The sequence below is a fragment of the Lampetra fluviatilis genome, chromosome 10 (genome assembly GCF_964198595.1).
Source record: "Lampetra fluviatilis chromosome 10, kcLamFluv1.1, whole genome shotgun sequence".
Classification (NCBI taxonomy): domain Eukaryota; kingdom Metazoa; phylum Chordata; class Hyperoartia; order Petromyzontiformes; family Petromyzontidae; genus Lampetra; species Lampetra fluviatilis.
Genome location: NC_136284.1, coordinates 2339600 through 2364359, shown reverse-complemented (window position 1 = coordinate 2364359; position 24760 = coordinate 2339600). Strand labels below are relative to the sequence as shown.

The window sequence follows — 24760 nt, the reverse complement described above, 5'->3', positions numbered from 1 at the left end:
TAAACCCATTACACGCTTGGAACATTGCCACTTCGGCTCTGCCTTGCTCTCACTGTCTCAGATGAAGAAAAAAACCCTTAACGTTGACAGATATGCAAATTAAAATAATTGCACACTCGTGCGCGGTACGATATGCATATGCAATAACTACATTGAGCGCTAAAATCAATTAAAATTGTTTATTTTTAACGCACAACGATGCTATTCTACAGATATCAAATCATCTTGCAAAGCACTCGCAACCTGCTTGAACATCCCGCATCTCGTTTCACAGCTCATGGTATACAGAGTTCCGTGCGTGTGTGTCCGTGTGTACGCGTGTACATAGAGTGGGGAGTGGTAGTGTAGCGGTTAGCGCGCTGCGCTATGAACCTAGCGACCCGGGTTCGATTCCCGCTCACGGCCAACACCAGTGACGATTATCTGAACCGGTCCTGGGCCTCCCCTAGGTCGACTCAGCCTGAAATGAGTACCTGGTGTGGTGTGTAAACATCGCCACTGGGGAGACAAAGGCGGTCGGGCGTGGTGCTGGCCACCCACCCCCTCGTGTACCGTTCCGGCCTTCATAGGTGCTCGCTAACAGCACTTGCCCCTACAGTCTGTTAAGGCTATACGGGGGATCTTTTTGTGTACATAGAGGGGCATGTGGGGAGCGGTAGTGTAGCGGTTAGCGCTGCCCTACGGCGACACGAGTTCGATTCCCGCTCACGGTCAACACCAGTGACGATTATCTGAACGGGTCCTGGCCCTCCCCTAGTTCGACTCAGCCTTAAATAAGTACCTGGTGCGGTGTGTAAAGACGTCGCCACTGGCGAGACAAAGGCGGTCGGGCGTGGTGCTGGCCACCCACCCCCTCGAGTACCGTACCGGCCTTCATTGATGCTCGTTAACAACAATTGCCCCAACAGTCTGTTAAGGCTATACAGGGGATCTTTGTCTTTGCCTTTGTGTATGCGCATGTGAGCGGTGGCATAGTGGTTAGCGCACTGGCCTACGAACCCGGCGATCCGAGTTCAATTCCCGCTCATGACCAATTACAGTGGCGTATATTTTAACCGGTCCTGCACCTCCACCACCTAGGTCAACAGCCTTAAATGAGTGCCATGTGCGGTGTGTAAACATTAGCACTTGGGAGACAAAGGTGGCCGGGCGTGGTGGTGGCTACCCACTCCCTCGTGTGCCATGTCGGCCTTCATAGGTGTTCGCTCTGTTTCAGAAGCGACTTGCATTCGTCTCAAGCGACCGATGTAGCTTCCTTCGCATAGGGGAGCTCTGGTTACTGAAATCTCCGAGGTCAACTCTGCCGAAGATCTGCTCTGACAGTGTGTGCAATCAGTTTCAAAGACAATGCACATACCGTCAAAGCATGTGTTTTTGTTTGCATGTTCACCACAAGGATATGTGGTTAATGCAGACATGATTCCTTGCAAAGGTTTCACTTTGGTGTTTTAACATCTTAACACAACTGTTTTATTGCCAGAAAGGGGAAAACCCTATTATCATAATTTAATACTGGCAAAGGAGGTCTCATGATACACTACGTATGTTTGGTCCGCGCCGGGCTTCATAGGTGGCCGCTAACGACACTCACAATCAGTCTACATGGGATCAGGCTAAATGCGATATCGTTTTTGCGTGTGCCCGATATGTCCCGGCGCCTTCTCCCGGCGGTAATGGGATTCAGCGCGGAGTGGGGGGGGGGGGGTCTCAGCGGCTGTTACCGGGACACCGAGCCCCCCCCCCCCACCGCTGAGAACCTGGGTTCGACTCCGTATTTCGACCGCGCGTGATGAACGCGGGTTCCCTGTCGCGTGTGATCGTGTCGGGCCGGTCGCTATTGAGGGCACACACTTCGTGTTGAATTTCATTTGAAATGTAATTCTGAACAAATTTCGATTTCCTCTGTAAGGTGAAAGACGTTCACCATACATACATAGCTGGGTACGCGGGAAGGCGTATCCCCCAGTGCGGATAGGGGGCAATAGAAGGGACATCAGAAGTAGTGATGTGATGGCCGTTCTGGCGAGGGAGGATGATGCAGCTGTGTGTGTGGACACGGAGCCCCATCTCTCCTGCATACGTGCAGGGAGCCTTTCCAAAACATTATCTCCACCCTCTCCCAACCAATCGCACACTCTCCCCACCAAGACTACACTATCCCCATCAATACTACAATCTACTCACCAATCCCACATTTCCTCCCCCCACCCCCCATCGCTCCACTCCCTCTCTCCCTCCCTCCCCCCTCAACTCAACCCGGTATGCCCAGGCCAGGGGGCTGCCCACGCTCGGAGCGACCCGGAGACGCGACACGACGCGACCTCACGCTGCGCGCGCTCCGCTCGCTCCCTGATTGAAGGCGGCTCCTGCAACGGGGTGGGACGGGGAGTGGGAGGGGGGCTCAGGGAGAAAGGAGATGGCGGGGGGGGGAGACCGGCTGTGACCGTGGGGGCGCGTTGGCTTCTAGGGGTCCGCAAGGCGGTGATTACTTTTCCGGCGGTGCGGATCGGGATGAGAGGGCGCGGTGTCATTGCGGACGGCGCCGCAATGTGGGATGGAGTTTGATTTTTAACGATGCACAAACACCACGTCATCCACCACACACCACACCCCGACCACGGTGCATTTGTCTCCCAGCGCTGTTGCTTACATGCCACACCAGCTACTCATTTGAGGCTGAGTCGACCTTAGAGAGGCCCAGAACCGAGTCATATATTCGCAATGGAACTCTGGTCGTCGGGTTCATGGCGCAGTGCGCTGACCACGACGCTACCGCTCCCGAAACGTAGTTTCTGGCCGGCACTGCTCACCCCGGCCACCCAGGATCTCGGCCCTGCCGACTCGCCGCTCTGACCTCCGAGCCACCCCACCACCGCTCCGACAAAGCCATGACGTAAGCGAACCCATACATCTCCCTTGTGACGTCTCTGTCATCATCTGAATTCGTAAAGGTCCCTTGTGGGGATGTCCCCTGATGAGACTTCACAGACGGGGTCCGTGGTAATTTTCAGAACGACGCGTGGCGATATTTGGAGGACCGTACCGAAACTACCCCGCTGTATATTTGGAGTTTGCACGTTCTCCCCGTGGTCGCGTCGATTTTTTAATCCGGGTCCTCCGATTTTTCCCTCCACATTTGGAAACCTGCTTTCAATTTCCACATCTTAAGCCACTTCGTTGAGCTATAATTCGTGGCCAGGTCGCTTCTGCAGACAAAAAAATAGCTCAGTGGGCCTTTCCTGGTGTAAAATAAAAACAAATTGCACCCTCTCGCTGGCCCTGGTATATCATCGTTCATCACCGCATGGCAATCAAACCGAACGGTTTCCAGCTCCGAGACGGGTACGCACTTCACAAGGACGAGCCCAAGGGTGGGAAACCAAAATAACAATGCAGAGACACATTTTTTTTTAGAATTCAGTGAAAAACGAAAGCCTTCATATTTCAAGAGCCGCAATGCACTGCGGTGTTGAATACGAGACGGCGATCCTTAATAAATAACACGATCGCGGAGCAGAATCCCTTCAAGAGCCGCGTGCTCGCTCCGGAGGCACAGGTTGCCGAGCCGTGGGCTTGGGCATTGGCCACTGTCTCCGACAGAGTGACTGTTGCACCCCTGTATGTCGATCCACTGCTGGACGAGGGCTTCTCCGAGTTTGCGCGAGTCCCGGTGGTCGTCATGGAATTACGCGATGGATTAGCGGCCAATGAACTCGACCCAATTAATCACCAAAGGCGATCCCATCCCATGCATTCGTTCGCTTAAGTGGGTCACGAGAAAACGAGGCAGCGTTCTCGTGCGGGCTAAGATGCGTGTGCGTCTGAGAGTGTGTCTGTGGGGAGCGCTGGCGTAGAGGTTCGCGCTGCGAACTCGGCGACCCCAGTTCGATTCCCGCTCACGGACACCAACGCCAGTGACGGTCATCTGAACCCATCCTGGGCCTCCCCTAAGTGGGCTCAGAAACGAGTACCTGATGCGGTGAGTAAACATCACCACAAGGGAGACAAAGGTGTCCGCGCGTGGTGCTGGCCATCCACCCCCTCGTGTGCCGTGCCGGGACCCATAGGTGCTCGCTAACAGCACTTGCCCCCAACAGTCTGTGAAGGCAACACGGACTGGGGGGGGGTCTTCGTCTTGGTTGTGCGTGTGTGTGTGGTACAGCGTGTTCAGTTCAGTGCTCGCTGGATGGAGTTCACGCAGTGGGAGACGCGAGCGTGGCGACTGTTCCTCCCCCTCCTCCTCTTCGCACGGAGCTCCTCGTCGGGTGGACAACGCGACGGGGAGCGGCGTCGCTCCTCTGCCAGGGAGGAAGCGCACCGACGCGCTCGTGTGGGGGACGATGATGTGGCGATGGCGAATCCGTAGAATAGCCATGTGTGTGTGTGTGTGACGTGTCTATCGCCCCAGGCCAGTGTCCTTCAGTGGGGGGGGGGGGGGGGGCACTTTCGCTGATGAGACTTCAACAATGTGAGGACCGCCACACGTATGAAACCATTGGGGCTTTGACAGCACGACGACGACGACGATGATGATGGTGGTAGTGGGTGGGTGTTTCCACGCTTGTGTATTGTCGGGCCTTGCAATGAAGAACACGCCCTCGACTGTGAGCCCACGGCCTTGGCTCGGTGGCCTCGGAGAGCACCCGCGGGTGTTCACTAGCGGCGGGCTCGCCCCAACAGTCTCTATGGCTCTAGGTGGAACTAAGAGTGCACCTAGCCTGGCACAAGAACATCGGTGACGTCACCGCAACTTAATTCGGATGTCGGTTGTTACACCTTGACACGCGTGTCCGTGTGTGTGCATGTTCAATGAGTGCGTGTTGTATCCGGTTGTGTTGTGTGCAAATCAACAACGGCGAAACAAAGGCGGCCGGGCGTGGTGCTGGCCCTAACAGGGGGTCACTGACAGTGGCTCGCCCCAACAGCTCCTGGGGTTCTCGGTCTGCCTCCGAGCCGCGTGCCCCGTGCCGCCGTGCCACACGCGCTCCAGGTGAGCGCGTTGTACGCAGCGCCCGACGGAAATCACGCTCAGCCGGAAACATTCACGCGCTCACGCACACGAGGAGAGTTTATCGAACCCGAGCGCGTCTCGAGGGGACAGAGCCGAGTATTTTTAGACGAGAACCCATCCGTGTGAACAAGTGACGAGGGCCTTGGCGGTGCCGGGTGGACATCTGTTCTAGAGCCTCGTCATGGCACGACACCCCCAGCACGCCCCCGCCTCTCCCCCCTGCTCCTCGTCCTCCGCGGGCAGTCACGGAGTGACAGATGTCCGTAGATTTCCCGGACTCGAGCAGCATTTCCACTCGCTCTCTTCTCCCCTCCTCCTTTCATCTGCATCTTCGCCATCCTCCCCCCTTCCCCCTCTCCCTGCCTGCCTCCCCCGCGGCGTTCCTTCAGTCACCCCCCCCCTCTCGCCACTCGCCCCCCGCAATCCACTCGTGGAGAGTTTCCGCGAGGCTTGCAAAGAGCGGCGGATTAAAATAGGCGAATCGGCTCAGAGACACGTGCGCGTTATATGCTGATCATCGATTGCTTCCGATCGAGATGCGATGTGGCGAGGAATATTGGAAGCTGTGCTGGGCAGACATTCCCTCCCCTCGCCAGCCCGCACTGAGACCAGCGTGGTGATGAGGTATAGGGGGGGGGGGAAACAACACCCACGCTCCCCATCAACGATCGACGCGGCGTGGGGAGAACTTCAATCAGCGACGAAGGGGCTGCGATTTGTAATGAAGTATAGACGTTGTTTGGTGACGCTGCTGCGTTGGCAGCGGTGCACGAGGGTTGGTGGATCACCGCACGGATGTTGTGAATCTCCCTTCCTGTGGGCGTCCAGGAGGTGCCATGCCCCGGCTCGACAGGAGATGGCGGTACAGCAGGTGGACTAATCGCCATCTGTTTCCATATGTACGGGGATTGAGCGTTGCCCCCTCGTGCAAGGCGTGGGTTTTCTCCGGGTGCTCCGGTTTCCTAACACATGCATCATACTAATAAACGTCATAATAAACACAACGCATCATTCATTGGCTGAAACATTTTTGAATAAAAATCCAATGTTGTAGAACCCTCGAGAAAAAAGAGTCCTTTACGACTGGTATACGACTCTTGGATGACCAAGTAAATTATTGAAATAAAAATATTTTAGACCCACAAAACACACGCACACTCGACACATTCGCCAATGCCATAGAGAGCTGCCGTCACAACTCGACGGGAGATCCCCTTTAGAAGAGAGAACCCTCGTGGAGGTGCGGCATTTGGGGGGCATCAGGAGGCGCACAGACGGATATCGATCGCGGGGGGGGTCCCCCTTCGGCTCCGTCACAGCCGCGTTGCTACGGTCCCATTGCGTGGGGCGAGGTGGGAGATTGAAAGCGAGAACGCGACCGGTTGCGTGCATCTCCATGAGCGTTCCATATCGCACTCGAGTCGTGCCGGTCGCGTTCCTGGACCGGTCGTCATTCACGACGACGTCGTGGACACGAAGGCTTAAGCCCCCCTCCCCTTCCCCACGTGTATTTTAGACTGGTACCACAATTTATTGCCCCCCCCCCCCCCCGCCAAACCAGGGCGGATTCGATTAATGGTTAGAATCGCGATTGATTCAGGGACCGGTTTGTTGTGGTCTCATTCTCACGGTGGAATGTCTCTCGCCTCTCGTTTCGTTCTGTATCGTGTGCGCAGTTGCATTCGTTCCATTCACCCGAATGTGACGATTTCACACGAGTCAGACAATGCCCGTGTGTGGATGCGCAGTGCAATGCACGGGCCATTGGGGGCTCCACTGCTGGACGGAGCCTACCCACGCCGCACGTAGCTACGCTGGTTGGCGCGGGTTGGACAATCTGTGGCGGTGCCCGTTCAAACATCACTCGCCAACCGATGCGAGCCACGGCGCGCTATGAAAGCCCTCGGTATAAACCTCGGGCCCGCGGTCGCTGCCTCCCGCCGAGGCCGTTGTGTGTAAGGGGCTAGTAGGGGGGGGGGGGGGGGGGTAGGGGGTAGGGGGTGGTAAGGAGACACCTGCAACCGGAGAGCACGCAAGCTCCGCGCGAACACAAGCGGCCCCACGGAGAGCGCAGCTGCGCCGTGACAACGGGGACCCGCGTGCCCGCGGAGCAGCACCCCCAGCACCCCCAGTACCCCCAGCAGCAGCACCCCCAGCAGCAGCAGCACCCCCAGCACCCCCAGTACCCCCAGCACCCCCAGCAGCAGCACCCCCAGCAGCAGCAGCACCCCCAGCACCCCCAGTACCCCCAGCAGCAGCACCCCCAGCAGCAGCAGCACCCCCAGCACCCCCAGCACCCCCAGCAGCAGCACCCCCAGCAGCAGCAGCACCCCCAGCACCCCCAGTACCCCCAGCACCCCCAGCAGCAGCAGCACCCCCAGCACCCCCAGTACCCCCAGCACCCCCAGCAGCAGCAGCACCCCCAGCACCCCCAGTACCCCCAGCACCCCCAGCAGCAGCAGCAGCAGCACCCCCAGCAGCAGCAGCACCCCCAGCACCCCCAGTACCCCCAGCACCCCCAGCAGCAGCACCCCCAGCAGCAGCAGCACCCCCAGCACCCCCAGTACCCCCAGCAGCAGCACCCCCAGCAGCAGCAGCACCCCCAGCACCCCCAGTACCCCCAGCAGCAGCACCCCCAGCAGCAGCAGCACACCCAGCACCCCCAGCACCCCCAGCAGCAGCACCCCCAGCAGCAGCACCCCCAGCAGCAGCAGCACCCCCAGCACCCCCAGTACCCCCAGCACCCCCAGCAGCAGCACCCCCAGCAGCAGCACCCCCAGCAGCAGCAGCACCCCCAGCACCCCCAGCACCCCCAGCACCCCCAGCAGCAGCACCCCCAGCAGCAGCACCCCCAGCAGCAGCAGCACCCCCAGCACCCCCAGTACCCCCAGCACCCCCAGCAGCAGCACCCCCAGCAGCAGCACCCCCAGCAGCAGCAGCACCCCCAGCACCCCCAGCACCCCCAGCAGCAGCACCCCCAGCAGCAGCACCCCCCAGCAGCAGCAGCACCCCCAGCACCCCCAGTTCCCCCAGCACCCCCAGCAGCAGCACCCCCAGCAGCAGCACCCCCAGCAGCAGCAGCACCCCCAGCACCCCCAGTACCCCCAGCACCCCCAGCAGCAGCACCCCCAGCAGCAGCACCCCCAGCAGCAGCAGCACCCCCAGCACCCCCAGCACCCCCAGCAGCAGCACCCCCAGCAGCAGTAGCAGCAGCAGCAGCAGCAGCACCCCCAGCAGCAGCAGCAGCACCCCCAGCAGCAGCAGCACCCCCAGCAGCAGCAGCACCCCCAGCAGCAGCAGCAGCAGCAGCCCCAGCAGCAGCAGCAGCAGCACCCCCAGCAGCAGCAGCACCCCCAGCAGCAGCAGCAGCACCCCCAGCAGCAGCAGCACCCCCAGCAGCAGCAGCACCCCCAGCAGCAGCAGCAGCACCCCCAGCAGCAGCAGCAGCACCCCCAGCAGCAGCACCCCCAGCAGCAGCAGCACCCCCAGCAGCAGCAGCACCCCCAGCAGCAGCAGCAGCAGCACCCCAGCAGCAGCAGCAGCACCCCCAGCAGCAGCAGCACCCCCAGCAGCAGCAGCAGCACCCCCAGCAGCAGTAGCAGCAGCAGCAGCACCCCCAGCAGCAGCAGCAGCACCCCCAGCAGCAGTAGCAGCAGCAGCAGCAGCAGCACCCCCAGCAGCAGCAGCAGCACCCCCAGCAGCAGCAGCACCCCCAGCAGCAGCAGCAGCACCCCCAGCAGCAGCAGCACCCCCAGCAGCAGCAGCACCCCCAGCAGCAGCAGCAGCACCCCCAGCAGCAGCAGCAGCACCCCCAGCAGCAGTAGCAGCAGCAGCAGCAGCAGCACCCCCAGCAGCAGCAGCAGCACCCCCAGCAGCAGCAGCACCCCCAGCAGCAGCAGCAGCACCCCCAGCAGCAGCAGCACCCCCAGCAGCAGCAGCACCCCCAGCAGCAGTAGCAGCAGCACCCCCAGCAGCAGTAGCAGCAGCACCCCCAGCAGCAGCAGCAGCACCCCCAGCAGCAGCACCCCCAGCAGCAGCAGCACCCCCAGCAGCAGCAGCAGCACCCCCAGCAGCAGCAGCGGCAGCGTCGCCCTTTCCCTTGCAGTCCGGGTGGGGGGGGGGGCAAAAGTGAGCGCGGCGCGACACCTCCGACGCTTTTTGTTCGCTCCATTTTTGAGCACAGGGTTCTCACAACAACGTCGGGCGACGTGGTGCCGGACAGTCGCGCGCGTTCCCCGCGAGCGAAGCGGAGTTTGCATTGCACGGATCGTTATAGGGGCCATTATCCAGCTCCCCAACAGCACAACCCCCGCCCCCCTAACCTCCCCGCTCCCCTTCAACCACTCCCCGACCACCAACTATCCACCCGTCCCCCACCCCAATCCGCCCTACAATACCCCCCTCCCCCCCCATCGATTCATCCACCCCCCGCCCCTAACCTCCTCGCAGCCACGCACGGGAGCCAGGGATCGAGAGCGGTGGCGGTAGTGCGATGAGTGCGGTGCGGGGGGGGGGGGTTCTCTCTGCATGGATTCTCGGTGGCGAGATGCGCGTCCGTCTGACAGTCGCTGCCGGAATCTCGAGTGGCTGCGTAGGGAAGGCTCGGACGCAACACCTCGCGATTTGATTTGTCGACCAAAATATCGGACGCGCTGGAACTCCTCGTCCAGCACGTCCATCCGACCCCACGTGGCGAGTTCGATTCGACAGATGCAGCATCAGGGCGAGATATGTCCCTGGGGATGACTCCGAGTGCGCGTGGCCCTCGTGGTGAATAAATGATGACCTCTTGACCTCTCCGCTAACGGAAGGCGACGAGGAAACGGGGCGACGTCGCTGCGCGGCTCCCCGCGGGGCCATCGGCAGCAGCTGCCGCGAGCGCGCGGATGAGTCTCGATCCAAGGCGCGCCACACTCGATGGATGGGCGCCGTCTTTGCCGGGAACGCGCTGCGATCATGAATCTGTAATGCTACGAGGCGTCCGCTCCAGTCTGGACCTCAATTCCGCAACTCTGCTCACCATGCCCCCACTGTCTCCGCACGCGTCACCAAAGTGTTTTCGGAACACGTTGAGGATTATAAAAATGCATGGGCCCCCGAGTGCGCGGTAGACTTCTGTGTATCCATCACATGTCTCTTGCTGAATATGAACACCCATTCTGCTCAGTCGCACTACTGTACGGCGGAACATGCTGGCCTTTCAAACGGCTGTGCAGTGAGAAACGCCGCATGTCGTGCATCTTGGCCCCCAGCTGAGTTGTATTCGAGCCCAAGGCTGATACCAGTGGCGCAGTGACATCGGAATCTGTCACCCCCCTGCCCTCTCTCCCCCGCCCGGGGTTCAACAAGCCCGTTGACAGACAGGGAGTGGGGGGGTCTTTGCCCACCAGTGCATTGACAGGGGACTGTCAATTATCCACATTGTAGTTCTTTAGCCGATCATACTACACACATCAACTACCGCTCGCGAATTCACACGCGCGCGCAGACACGCGTAGGATAACATTCACCAGCCTCGGTCTATCCGCTGCTAGACGAAGACCGGCTCGTGCCATCACGCAGAGCCCGGCGTAACCACACAATCTCATCTCCCCTATCGCGCTAGGGGACCACGGGGCTCCTCAAGTCCGAGGGCCCTCGCGGTGCTGCGCCGCTCGCACGCGGTCCATCCTGGCCGCACGCGGTGGGGACGCGACGAGACCCTACGGGGCAGAGTCGAGACACCGACATCCGTAGCCGAGGCGCTTCACCGGGACCGCACGACTCTCTGTCTCTCTCTCATCTCTGAGTGCACGCGCGCGTTCTTAATTCATCTCAACCCGCGCCGTTAAGTGGACGTGATGGAGGAGGTGAGGGGGGAGGAGGGAGGGGGTGTAAGAGGGGAGGGGTGGTGGTTGTGGGGGGGTTGGGGGGGGCTGCATGCGGTCGGAAAGAATGACGCGACCCCGGGGGCGCGGGATGAGGCTAATTGCGTGCAGGGGGCCCGGTGAGGTCGCGCGCAATCTGCGCTCAGCGCGCGCCATTCCATTCACAACAAAACGGAGCAATTCGCCTTTTACCGCCCGCCCCCCAGTCGCGTTAATTGGTCGCGTCGCGGTGGGAAGGGCGAGAATGCCTGGGACCGGGCCAAAGGCGATTCACGCCCTGCGATAATTAATACTTTCCGTCAGGAGAGCACGAACCGCGCGGCGACCCGCGAGGTCCCCGGGGGGAGACGGGTGGGCCTTGCGCCGCGTCTCCCACTCCGTTCCCTCCCCCCCCCACACTCCCTCCCCCTGGGGTGAGGGTCAGGGCAGAGGTCACTGCTCGCTCGTGTCGAGGCTGCACGGTTGGGGGAACAAAAACTCCGGAGTCATTCGCTCGGCGAACGCTGACCCTTGAATTGGGAGCGCATTCAGTGAGCTGCTTTCTGAGGTCGAGCGGTGGCGCTGTGATTAGCGCGCTGCTCTATGCACTCGGCGATACGAGTTTGATTGCCGGCAGCGAATAAATTCAGCTGTTTGTGATATCTTACCCTGTCCTCGATACTATCCTTCATCAACACACCTCTGAGCAGAATGGTAAAGTATGGTCAAAGCGACAACAACAACAACCCCCTATGACCGACACAGCACGGGAAGGCTTTAATCCAGGGGTGGATTGACAAAGAGACCTGTAGATTGTTGATTATTGTCGTCGCGACAACGGGACATTGTCAGCAGCATTGAGAGTCGTGCTCAACCTCGCGCCGTGCCACTTCTACCCCTACCCCCCCCCCCCCCCCCATTTCCATCTCATTAAGACGTGCATTTCAAAATCATGAGACGGTGTGCACTAATTGGGGTATAATTACATCGGCCGTGCACTCGACTTAATGAGCAATGTGCAGGAGAGACGCACGCCCGCGCCACGCGCTGCGGCAGGGATAGAGACAGCGCCTGACGGAACGAAATGCGAGTTGCAATCAATGAGACCTGCACGGCCACGGAGCGGAGAGCCGGCGACAGCCGATATCCTGTCGTCGTAGCAGACATGTGTCTGGGTGTGGAGCAAGTCGGTGGGGCCCTAGGCCCGCGAGCCACACAAGGCCCCGTCACTTCGTTCCACACAAGGCCACGAGGTCGACCACTTTTTTTTAATGGCCCCGCAAATGAAATGTATCTGTCACTGCAAACTTCTTAGGCGCTCTGATCGAACACTCCGTCAGGGTGCACGGCATTGCTCGTGTTATTATCGGATACAGCTGCGGTGCGTGCGTGTGTGTGCGTGTGTGTGCGTGCGTGTGCGTGCGTGTGCGTGCGTGTGCGTGTGTGAGTTCACGTTGGCGGTAGGGTAGCGGTTAGCGCTACGCTGCGCTGCGAAGCCGGCGACCCGGGTTCGATTTCCACTCACGGCCACCAACACCAGTGACGATTATTTTAACCGGTCTTGGGCCTCCTCTAGGTCGACTCAGCCTCAAATGCGTACCTGGTGCGGTGTGTAAAAACATCGCCACTAGTGAAAGAAAGGCGGTCGGGCGTGGTGCTGGCCACCGACCCCTTCGTGGCCGTGCCGGCTTTCATAGGTGCTCGCGAACAGCACTTGCCCCAACAGTCTGTTAAGGCTACACGGGGGATCTTTGTCTTTGTTCACGTGTGGCCCGTCAAAGGTATTAAAACCAACTCAGCAGCACATTCGTCAAGAACACTGTGTGGCCTTCAAATATACATGATAGGCGACGTTTCGGATGCTGGCCCTTCTTCACAGCACATAGAGAGGAAATGAAGTCGATTCCCTCTCTGACCTCTCTCTTTGAGCTGTGAAAAGGGCAGTTGCCTCAAAACGTCGCCTAGTATATATACAGGAGAGTATTGTTAAGGCCCCACAGTGTTATAGACGAGATGTACTGAGTTTGTGTTGCTGATGTTTGTGTCTGCGCACCAACTACCAACCCAGCAGCAGCGGCGTCACCGGACGAAGGGGCATTTGGGAGCTCTGCTTGTCAACGAGTTAGGGAAACGGCACCCCAACCCCATGCTCTGTAACTAGCGCCTCTATCGCTCTGCCGGCTGGGCCATTCCCTGCTGCCAGTAACAACGCTGGTGCAGCGCTCCTGTTGCCTGTTAATGTGCCGCCTCTGCCCCTACGCCCCTTCGTCCGTGCGCTGCAAACGACAGATCGCGTCTCGGCAGGGCCGCTCGGAGACGCGATCCAGAATCGAGGGCATCCAACTGACGGGACTCTGACACCGGCAGAGACGTTCATCTCCCATCACGAAAACAACATCGCCTCTCCCGGCCCACCCCGAACCCACGGACTGACCCAACGGCCTCAGCTCGTCGTGGTGGTCGTGGTGGAGGTGGTGATGGAGGTGGTGGTGGAGGTGGTGGAGGTGGCGGGTGGACACGGTGGTGGAGACGCACGCCACGCGTCGTCGCCCGAAACGAGACGAGCAGCCAAGGCTCGCCAGCTAAACAGCACGGGACCCCCCCCCGACCCACCACGAGGGTGAATTTCCCCCCACAGAGCCACCGCGTCAATAGACCGCCCCCACCTCCCCCACCCCCCACAACGCTGGCGGGGACACACGAGGAGGACGAGGAGGAGTGCGCTGCTGCTTTGTTCTCGCGCGTTTGTTTATTTTAATGACGTCACGCTGTTCGGTGCGGGAGGGAGGGAGAGGGCAGTGGCTGGTGATGGGGGAGAGGCAGGGGGTGGTGAGTATTTGGTGGTGAGGGGGAGGGGAGGCTGAGTTCATGTCTCTAAGAATCCGCTCCAAGCCTCCACGCCGCCGCCAGCGCTCTGAGCCCGATGGCACGGGACGTGCTCATGGCGTTGCGCTCAGATTCTCGCCGTCGCTTCTGGCCGACGCCAAATTCGCATCCGTTGGCCCTGCCACGCATCCGCGTGCAGAGAGGGAGACACCGCTGCCGCAGAGTCGATGTCGTACGCGTGGATCGGCCGGCATTCTCTCTCACCATCAACGTCAGCCTTGGTCAATCCCTTGCTGGACGAATGCTTCCAACCAGGCCGCCACCGGCTCTCACGCTCCTGCGATGCCAACATCCCAGCGGGGGGCACCGTTCCGGCCGCTCTCGCCGCTGACGTCTGCTTCGTTCGCCGTGCTCTCGGGCGAATTCCCTCGCTCGGCTGCCACTCCGTCAGGGGCGATGACAATCTGCCAGCAGCCCTCCCAGCCATGTGCCCTGGCCCCAGACCGCTCGCTTTCCCAAATCGCGTGAATGATGCTTCTCCAACTGCGTGCGTTCGAGGCCATCTCACGTGCCTTTGAACCTTGGCGAACATTCCTCGGTCGCGTGGCGGGATGACGTTGGTCCGCACGACAGACGCTGGGATTTGAACTCGCCGAGCGCACGGCACAGCGCATTGAGACGGCAGGGACACCGCGTAGCACCAATGGGAACAGCGCAACATAGACAACACGGACACCTCGAAGGGACAGCATGCACACAGCGCCTCTAGCACAGCCGGTAGCTGTTACGTCGTGGAGCTGCCACGGTTGTTGTTGTTGCTGCTGCTGTTATTTAGAAACACAGCTTCGCAAGAAGGCGCTGCACGAGCTGCGCAGTCAGATGTTCCAATATCACTCGCACTCACTCACTCATACACTCACTCACTCATACACTCACTCACTCACTCATACACTCACTCACTCATACACTCACTCATACACTCACTCATACACTCACTCATACACTCACTCACTCACTCATACACTCACTCATACACTCACTCACTCATACACTCATTCACTCATACACTCACTCATACACACACTCACTCATATACTCACTCATACACTCACTCATACACACACTCACTCATACACTCACTCATACACTCACTCATACACTCACTCACTCATACACTCACTCATACACTCACTCACTCATACACTCACTCGTACACTCACTCACTCGTACACTCACTCACTCGTACACTCACTCACTCGTACACTCACTCACTCGTACACTCACTCACTCGTACACTCACTCACTCGTACACTCACTCACTCATACACTCACTCACTCATACACTCACTCACTCATACACTCACTCACTCATACACTCACTCACTCACTCATATACTCACTCACTCATACACTCACTCATACACACACTCACACACTCATACACTCACTCACTCATACACTCATTCACTCATACACTCACTCACTCATACACTCACTCACTCATACACTCACTCATACACACACTCACTCATATACTCACTCATACACTCACTCATACACACACTCACTCATACACTCACTCATACACTCACTCATACACACACTCACTCATACACTCACTCACTCATACACTCACTCACTCATACACTCACTCACTCATACACTCACTCACTCATACACTCACTCACTCATACACTCACTCATACACTCACTCACTCATACACTCACTCACTCATACACTCACTCACTCATACACTCACTCATACACTCACTCACTCATACACTCACTCACTCATACACTCACTCACTCACTCATACTCACTCACTCATACACTCACTCATACACACACTCACTCACTCATACACTTACTCATACACTCACTCATACACTCACTCACTCATACACTCACTCACTCATACACTCACTCATACACAGACTCACTCACTCATACACTCACTCACTCATACACTCACTCACTCATACACTCACTCACTCATACACACACTCACTCACTCATACACTCACGCATACACACTCACTCACACATACACTCACTCATACACTCACTCACTCATACACGCACTCACTCATACACTCACTCATACACACACTCACTCACTCATACACACACTCACTCATACACTCACTCACTCATACACTCACTCATACACTCACTCACAGCCACTCACTCACCTTGACTCACACTCACTCAAACACTCTGCGAGGCTTTCTGAGCCTGCTAACTTCGTGTGAGTGCAGGGACGAGGCCACTCCGACTTCTTGGCCTCGACCGGGCAGTTTTCCCAACGAGACATTCATCACAGACAGGCGGACGGGCTGTTCACTCACCGCGAGCGAGGCGTCGTTCTTCTCTCCGCTTTTAATTGGCGATCATATTCACGGCCTACAGCCACAGACCCCTCCCATGTACACCGCCTCCAACAACCCCGCAAAACCCACACCACCCCTCACCACCCACCGCTCACCACCCATCCCACCGCTCACCACCCACCCCACCCCTCACCACCCATCCCACCCCTCACCACCCACCCCACCCCTCACCACCCACCCCACCCCTCACCACCCACCCCACCCCTCACCACCCACCCCACCCCTCACCACCCACCCCACCCCTCACCTCCCACCCCACCCCTCACCACCCACCCCTCATCACCCACCCCTCACCACCCACCCCACCCCTCACCACCCACCCCACCCCTCACCTCCCACCCCACCCCTCACCACCCACCCCTCATCACCCACCCCTCACCACCCACCCCACCCCTCACCACCCACCCCACCCCTCACCACCCACCCCTCACCACCCACCCCACCGCTCACCACCACGGCAGAAGGGTTGCACGGTGTGGGTGATGCAATGCCTCGGCCTGCAGGTCGCTCTCAAATGGTTTCACGCAACAGTTCCCCCGAGTGTGCGGCTTACGGCGTCATTCATACTCGTGTGTGTGTATATCGTGTGTGTGTTGTGTGTATGTGGTGTGTGTGTATGTCGTGTGTGTGTTGTGTGTATGTCGTGTGTATGTCGTGTATGTGTGTATTGTGTATGTCGTGTGTGTGTTGTGTATGCCGTGTGTGTGTATGTCGTGTGTGTGTGTGTATGCCGTGTGTGTGTATTGTGTATGTCGTGTGTGTGTGTATTGTGTATGTCGTGTGTGTGTGTGTATGTCGTGTGTGTGTGTGTGTATGTCGTGTGTGTGTTGTGTGTATGTCGTGTATGTGTGTATTGTGTATGTCGTGTGTGTGTATTGTGTATGTCGTGTGTGTGTGTATTGTGTATGTTATGTATGCGTGCTGTGTATGTTGTGTGTGTATTGTGTATGTCGTGTGTGTGTATGTCGTGTGTGTGTATTGTGTATGTCGTGTGTGTTGTGTATGCCGTGTGTGTGTATTGTGTATGTCATGTGTGTGTATGTCGTGTGTGTATTGTGTATGTCGTGTGTGTGTATTGTGTATGTCGCGTGTGTGTGTATTGTGTATGTCATGTGTGTGTATGTCGTGTGTGTGTATTGTGTATGTCGTGTGTGTATTGTGTATGTCGTGTGTGTGTGTGTGTTGTGTATGTCGTGTGTGTGTGTGTGTTGTGTATGTCGTTTGTGTGTGTATTGTGTATGTCATGTGTGTGTGTTGTGTATGTTATGTATGTGTATTGTGTATGTCGTGTGTGTGTATTATGTATGTCGTGTGTGTGTGTATTGTGTATGTCGTGTGTGTGTGTGTGTATGTCGTGTGTGTGTATTGTGTATGTCGTGTGTGTGTATGTCGTGTGTGTATATTGTGTATGTCGTGTGCGTGTATGTCGTGTGTGTATATTGTGTATGTCGTGTGTGTGTGTGTATGTCGTGTGTGTATATTGTGTATGTCGTGTGTGTGTGTGTATGTCGTGTGTGTATATTGTGTATGTCGTGTGTGTGTGTGTATGTCGTGTGTGTGTTGTGTATGTCGTGTGTGTGTATGTACTGTGCGCGTATTGCGTGTGTATGTGTGTGTGTGGCGAATACAAATCACTTTTATGTTGCCTAAAAATGCACCTAGCCTGGCACGAGCGCTGTTGTGACGTGGCGTAATCTACAAGTATCCTAGTAAACTAAAAGTCAACGTTGCCGTGTGGTTGGAACCGTTGGACCGACGTCAGCTCAACGTTCCACAATGTTTACTGGGATAAATTGCCAAGCGCCACTTATAACGGGGCGCGCTCGCACAGCGCGCGCGACTCGACGCGACCTTCGCTGGGAACACCGGCGACTCGTTGCGCTCTCACAATGACGGCGACACTGAGCGGTGCGCGAGTGGCATCGCCCGGGGGAGGATCTTTAGCCGCCAGGAGGAGGAGGAGAAGAGATATTCACAAGGTCCACGGTTCGCAGAAAATGGTTCAGTGGGTCTTAATTAAGAGGCAGACTCCACGTCTGCTTCGTGAATAATGTAGCCCAACCACTCCCAATTAATCCTCCTCCTCCCCCCACCACCACCACCACCCGTCTCACCCAGCCCCTCCACAGCGTCTCACCCAGCCCCTCCACAGCGTCTCACCCGCGGTGAATGTAGCACTCAGCAGGGTACTGGGCAACATCCACTGACCTGTAACGCACGCCATGTTACAACCCGGTCGCGATGCCGCGTTCAGCGGAGCGCCGCTGTCTCGATCGCAGCGCGCCCTCTCCCTAACGCGCCCTCTCCCGAACGCGCCCTCTCCCGAACGCGCCCTCTCCCTAACGCGCCCTCTCCCTAACGCGCCCTCTCCCTAACGCGCCCTCTCCCTAACGCGCCCTCTCCCGAACGCGGCGAGTGCGAGTGCAGCGATGGCACGCGCTGCGTGCGATATGAGACGATGCCGTCCGCACGCTGTGTGGTTGCCATACGCGCACTGTGTACCCTACCACCATCAGTTGTACCGATGATGCATTCCGTGCAGCGGTATGTAAGCGGTACCCCGTGCACCGTGGGGCATCCGTGGCACTCATGCCGCGTGCTGTGCAGTACAGTTTGGAGTTTTGCCGCAATCCTCGCAAGAATAGATTCTGCTTTAATTGAACAAGAGCCCCGGTAGAAATCACGAGCGGTAAGGAGAGGAGGGAGGCAAGATGTTCCGAGTCTTCACCTATCAACGAAAGAGTGGGATACCAAATGTGCACACTCCAGCCCAAAAGTATTTTTCTCCATATCTAGGGCGAGGGCGTAGGTTAGCGAGACTGACCTTTGTGCTCGCCAAAAACGAGCCACAATACCATACTGATCTCAAGGAGCACAAACCATCGAGTGGACTCCGGTCGTCCTCGCAGCAGCGGCTTTCAGAAAAGCATCGAGCAAAAACGATGGTCATCGCATTGCGCGCTTTCAGATGCGCTTCTGCCAAACACATTTTTCAATCGTTGTTCACTCCTCCACCCCAGACCTGTCACATGTGGACCAATTGACGTTCATATTCCGGTTTATTAACAGCAGCGGGGATGTGGTGGAGCGATTCGTGGGCTTTGAGCCAATTGAGAGCCAGACTGGTAAAAGTTTAGCAGACTGTGTGACTTTGATGGTGGAGGGCCTTGGGTTGGACCTCTCAAACTGTAGAGGTCAGTCATATGACAATGCAAGCACCATGTCAGGAAAATACAATGCGCTACAGGCCCACCTGAAAAAAAACCCTCTTATAGAGTTTGTGCATTGCGCAGCGCATTCACTTAACTTAGTTGGTGTTAACACCTTAGACGGCAGTAGCCCAGAGGCTGACGAGTATTTTTTTACATGTTGCAGTCACTGTACATATTTTGCTCTTCATCCACACACAGATGGGGCAAAGAATTTCGGAAGACAGATGTCAGATGACATTAAAATCGTTGTCCAGTGCTCGGTTGAGTGCTCGGGCAGTCAACCAAGGCACTGTGGAGAAATTACACCCACATTAGAGAAGCCTTCGGTGGTATGTGCAATGATGATAATGAGAAAAGAGATACTTGAATTGAGGCCACTGGACTATGTGCTAAATTGGACAACTTAGAGATGGTGTTCATGGCACATTTCTGGGACGTCATACTTGACCGGTTCCACGCGACAATCGTGCACCGACAGAAAAGTGACATGGACATCTCTGTAGCAGCGCAGCTGTTGTCTCGTTGAGGGATTTTGTGGCGGGACAGCGAGACCAGTTTGAGGCGTTTGAAAGGGCAGTCTTCAATGTGACAGGTGTCTCTCAGTCATATGAGCACGATCTTCAGCGAAAGAGGAAACGCAACACATTTGCAGATGAGAGCTCAGAGCCAGGTGTGACACTTGAGGGGAGGGAGAAGTTCAAAATAGAAACATTTTATGTGATCATTGATAAACTAGTGGCATGCCTTGAACATCGCTTGGACGCTTACAAGTGTTTGACCAGTTTCTTTGGAGTTCTGTTTATGTCAGATCAGGTGTCTAACAGTGATGCCATCGTGGTAAAGGTAAATGCACTCTCCGCTGCATATCCATCAGACCGGGACACGAACTTTGCCAACGAACTCATACAATTCAAGTCTTTCATGTCTGAGGGTGAGAAGTGCCCAACTAAATTGCTTGAGACGTTGCAGGCACTTAATCTGCAATCAGTGTTCCCCCAATGTTTTCGTGGCACTTCGAATGTTTCTAACTTTGCCAGTGACAACACTTCCAGGGTGAGCGGACAATTTCCCCTTTAGGCAGAATAAAAAATGAGCTGCGGAGTAGCAGGTGCCAAACACACCTCAGCTCATTGTCACTTATGTCAATAGTCAGACCTTGCCAGACAGCGAGATTTAGGCTATTGGATGATTTTGCGAGGAGGAAGGCAAGAAAGACACCAATATAGGAAAGCGGGGGGGGGGGCAGGGGCCTCACGGGACCATGATCTGGCCCCAGGTGGTTGGGTGTTCTCTTCTTTTCTACAACAAGCGGCACGTGAATCCGTTGCAGTCTCAAGCATCGATTCATTGTCCCGCGTATTCACCGTCTCATTTGGATTGCGTCTCATCTGTTGCCTGTCGTGTACACTCCGCCTTGTGTGTGTACGTGTGTGTACGTGTGCGTGTGTATGTGTGTGTGTGCGTGTTGACCTTCTTTCGGAACGTACGTAGCCAACCGTGCTAATCGGAGGTGCAGGGGAAGGACAGCGAGCCAGGGTATTGCGTGCCCCATTGCCCCCTGACGGAACAATCGCGCACAATCGGCAAGCATCGCAAGTAGTCGAGCGTCGCAGAGAGCATCTTTGTATGCACGATATCGTGAGCGTAGGGATATATTTTAATCGACAGGTCAACACGCCGGGCTGCGCAACGCTGCACCGCGATCCCTTTCAGAGGAATTGCTCGGCTCAGATCCCCGTGGATGAGGCAACGGCGACCAAAAAACGGACCGCGTCGACCCCCTGGCGAACGGCGATTGGGCGGCGTTTCATCGGGGAGGGACAAAAAACAAACAACACAAACATCGGACGAACAGTGAAGTCACCAAGATGTGAATCTGGCGCCCCTTGAGTTGACCGGATATTCACAACTCGCGTGATCGACGGCGCCGCGTGCACAGCCGACCCGGCCGGCGCGATAGTAACGCACAGAGTTGATGCGCGGCGACGGCTTCACGGCTCCGGTTTTGGGGAGAACACAAACCCCGTCTCGAGATATCCAGCCTCACTCTCTAGAGATCAACGCGTACAAGGTGGTGGATTCGTCCAGAACTGGAAGCTGAAGGCAGTCAGGATGACGATGATGACGACGATGACACGGGCTCCTACCAGGCCAGTTCTCCCCGGGATGCGACATGAGCTGCGTGCGCCCGTCCGCTGGAGAAAGCCGCTGGCCGAGGCATTCTGGTTTGCAGTGGTTCTGCGTGTGTGTGCGACTATTTGGGTCTCCGTGAATCCATGGGCCGCTGCGCGAGTGTGCGTTGATAATGAAGCCGCTGCCAGCCCAATCCAGTTTCTGTTCCATTCCACCTGCGCAGGTTCTCATTCGAGACTGGAGCACGCGGCTCGAATCGAAGCCGCGCGCTGCTGCCACCACCGCCGCCGCCTCCTATCGCAGCAGGGAGCCACGGGGGAGCGAGCCCCTGTCAGCTCGCGTCTCCATCTCGGCGTCGTTCCCGTGTCCTCGTGGTCCCCCGCGTCCCGCCCGTGTCTCATTCGGACCCACGCCTCTCCATCATGCGGCGCGGGCAGAGCGAGCGACCCCGTGGCTTCCCCGTGCTTCTCACCGCACGAGCACCCACAGCCCCCCCCCCCCCAACTCCAGCCCCCGCGCTCCCCACCCCCCCCCCCCTCTCTCAGGACACACAGCGCACGCGCGGCGTTCCCGAAGCGTAATTCGATGAGCGTCCTAACTGGGCGGCATGCATGAACGCACCTCTGACATTTCGTATTCTTGACATGTGCCGTATATATTAAATATTATACTTTAAGTATAAATAAACAGTTCAAGTGTCTATATAATCTTTGGAGAGATTAACAGTCTCACCTACGTGCGTTAAAAAAAGTGCGTTACAGGGCAGCGCGCGCGCTGCGATGGGAAGCAGCCGCCACCGGCACGGCACCCGCGTGGAGCCGGACTTGTCACCCCCCACCCCCACCGTTGACTCTGCCGTTCTCCCTCTCCGCTCTCGCGTCGCGCTCTCAAATCCCAACTCGCCGCACGCTCCGTGCACGGCTGCTGCCGCTGCCGCTGCCGCTGCCGCCACTGCGAGCTGAGCAGAGTCGAGCCGAACGGAGCTTTCCACGCCCGCGGGAAATCTAGAGTGCGGCGTGGCCAGCCGCGTGCTCCACATTTTTTAAATATTTTTTACCATAAAACGATCAACGGCCGTCCCCAGTGCAAAGAAACGCGCGCCGCTGATGCGGGGAACGAACGAACGAACGAATGAAGGAACGGGCGAGATCAGCAACGCGTCCGGAGGGCGCTTTGTCGGCGGGGCCCGTCCGGCACATTGCGCGTGCGACGCGCGCTCTGCCAAACTCTGCGTGAAGCAGGCGGAGCCGGCGGCGCGTCCCGACGGGCGGCGGCTCAGACGACCACCTCGGGGCTCAACGCCACCCGGGCACCACCAGCGCCGCCACCGCCATCCTCGTCCCTCCTGCGCCAACTCCTGCGCATGGCGTCGGCGCGGAGGTAGGGCTGGCTCCTCAGGTCTGCGGGGACACGCGAGCACGAGGCGCACGTCGTCAGCACGCCTCCCGAGTCCGCGCGAGCACGGCGAGACTGCACAGAGCTCGACTGGAAGGTGGCTCAAGGACTCGAGCACGGAGCCAGCACCACTGAGATCCGAGCTTCGAATCAAATTGCACAGCGGTCGTGGTTCTGATTGCATTAGAAATTAAACTTTTTTTTAACAGGTAAGGCCCATTGAGCTATACAGTGTACAGCTCTTTTTCACAAGACGACCCTGGCCACAAATTGATAGCTCAACGAAGTGTCACGTGGAAATCTATAGCTGCCAATTACTCTAAATGCACGTTGATTCTAAACGTGGAGGGGAAAACCGGAGGACCCGGATAAAAATGCACGCGATCCCGGGGAGATCATGCAAACTCAAGATGTACAGGCATCGTCAGGGTCGGGATCGAACTCACGACCCGCTGTATACCAGGCGAGGTAGTTAACATCTCCTAGCCACTGTGGCACCCCTCGTTAATGGGATTGGCCAAACGTCTGAAACGCAGGACCCTCCTAAAAACGAGTATTTAGACTCAGCAAGGCTCCCTGCATAGACGGCATTACTATTATTAAAACAGATAACGAATACTGTCCTGTACAGCAATCGGTATGAACAACCACGGACATTGCTGGGCATTCGGCAAAGTCCGCCCGTAATCTGCCCCGCGCCCATTCCCCTAACCCCCCGTTTCCCCCCAGCAGAGCCACTTATCTACAGACAAGAGCTCATGTGCATCAACCACGACCGCTCCACTGCTGGAAGAAGGCCTCCGCAGGCTGCGGGGCACGCGCTCACGGCCCTGCCGTGTCAACGGGAGGCTGCGGGGTTGCGTTGGGTCGCGTCCGGCGCTAAGAGGAGCGCGGAGCGGCCGCGTGCGCGTACGAGGCTGGGCGCCAGGAGGTCTTCGGGCAGCGGAAGATCGCAGAGCAGACGCGAGGAGCGCTTGGCAGTGCGAGCAGCGAACGGGACAGCCTTGAGCACTGACAGGAGGAGGACGGGCCAAGGAGCGCACGCGCGCACACACACACGCAGACACGTACACGTACACACACATGTAGACACGCACACGTACACACACGTAGACACGCACACACACACGCAGACACGCACACGTACACACACACACACACACGTAGATACGCACACGTATACACACACACACACGTAGACACGCACACGTATACACACACACACACGTAGACACGCACACGTACACACACACACACGTAGACACGCACACGTACACACACACACACACGTAGACACGCACACGTACACACACACACACACGTAGACACGCACACGTACACACACACATGTAGACACGCACACGTACACACACACATGTAGACACGCACACGTACACACACACACACGTAGACACGCACACGTACACACACACACACGTAGACACGCACACGTACACACACACATGTAGACACGCACACGTACACACACACACGTAGACACGCACACGTACACACACACACACGTAGACACGCACACGTACACACACACACACGTAGACACGCACACGTACACACACACACGTAGACACGCACACGTACACACACACACACACGTAGACACGCACACGTACACACACACGTAGACACGCACACGTACACACACACGTAGACACGCACACGTACGCACACGTACACACACACACACGTAGACACGCACACGTACACACCAGTAGACACACACACGTACACACTCACGTACACACGCACGTACACACACACACACACGTAGACACGCACACGTACACACACACACACACGTAGACACGCACACGTACACACACACATGTAGACACGCACACGTACACACACACACACGTAGACACGCACACGTACACACACACACACGTAGACACGCACACGTACACACACACACACACGTAGACAC

The 24760-nt window shown here is 57.4% G+C and overlaps 1 protein-coding gene across 1 annotated transcript in view; it reads right to left on the bottom strand.

The window, feature by feature from the left end:
- Window positions 1-21957: 21957 nt before the first annotated feature.
- The window catches only part of LOC144934407 (formin-like protein 3), a 55449-nt gene continuing 52646 nt past the window's right edge, over window positions 21958-24760 (bottom strand). The window contains exons 26-27 of the mRNA XM_078860129.1: window positions 23729-23826; window positions 21958-22820 (exon numbers count right to left, since the gene is read on the bottom strand). Coding sequence (XP_078716255.1) covers window positions 22815-22820; window positions 23729-23826 — 104 coding nt within the window. The 3' untranslated portion in view covers window positions 21958-22814. The remainder of the gene's footprint in view (window positions 22821-23728; window positions 23827-24760) is intronic.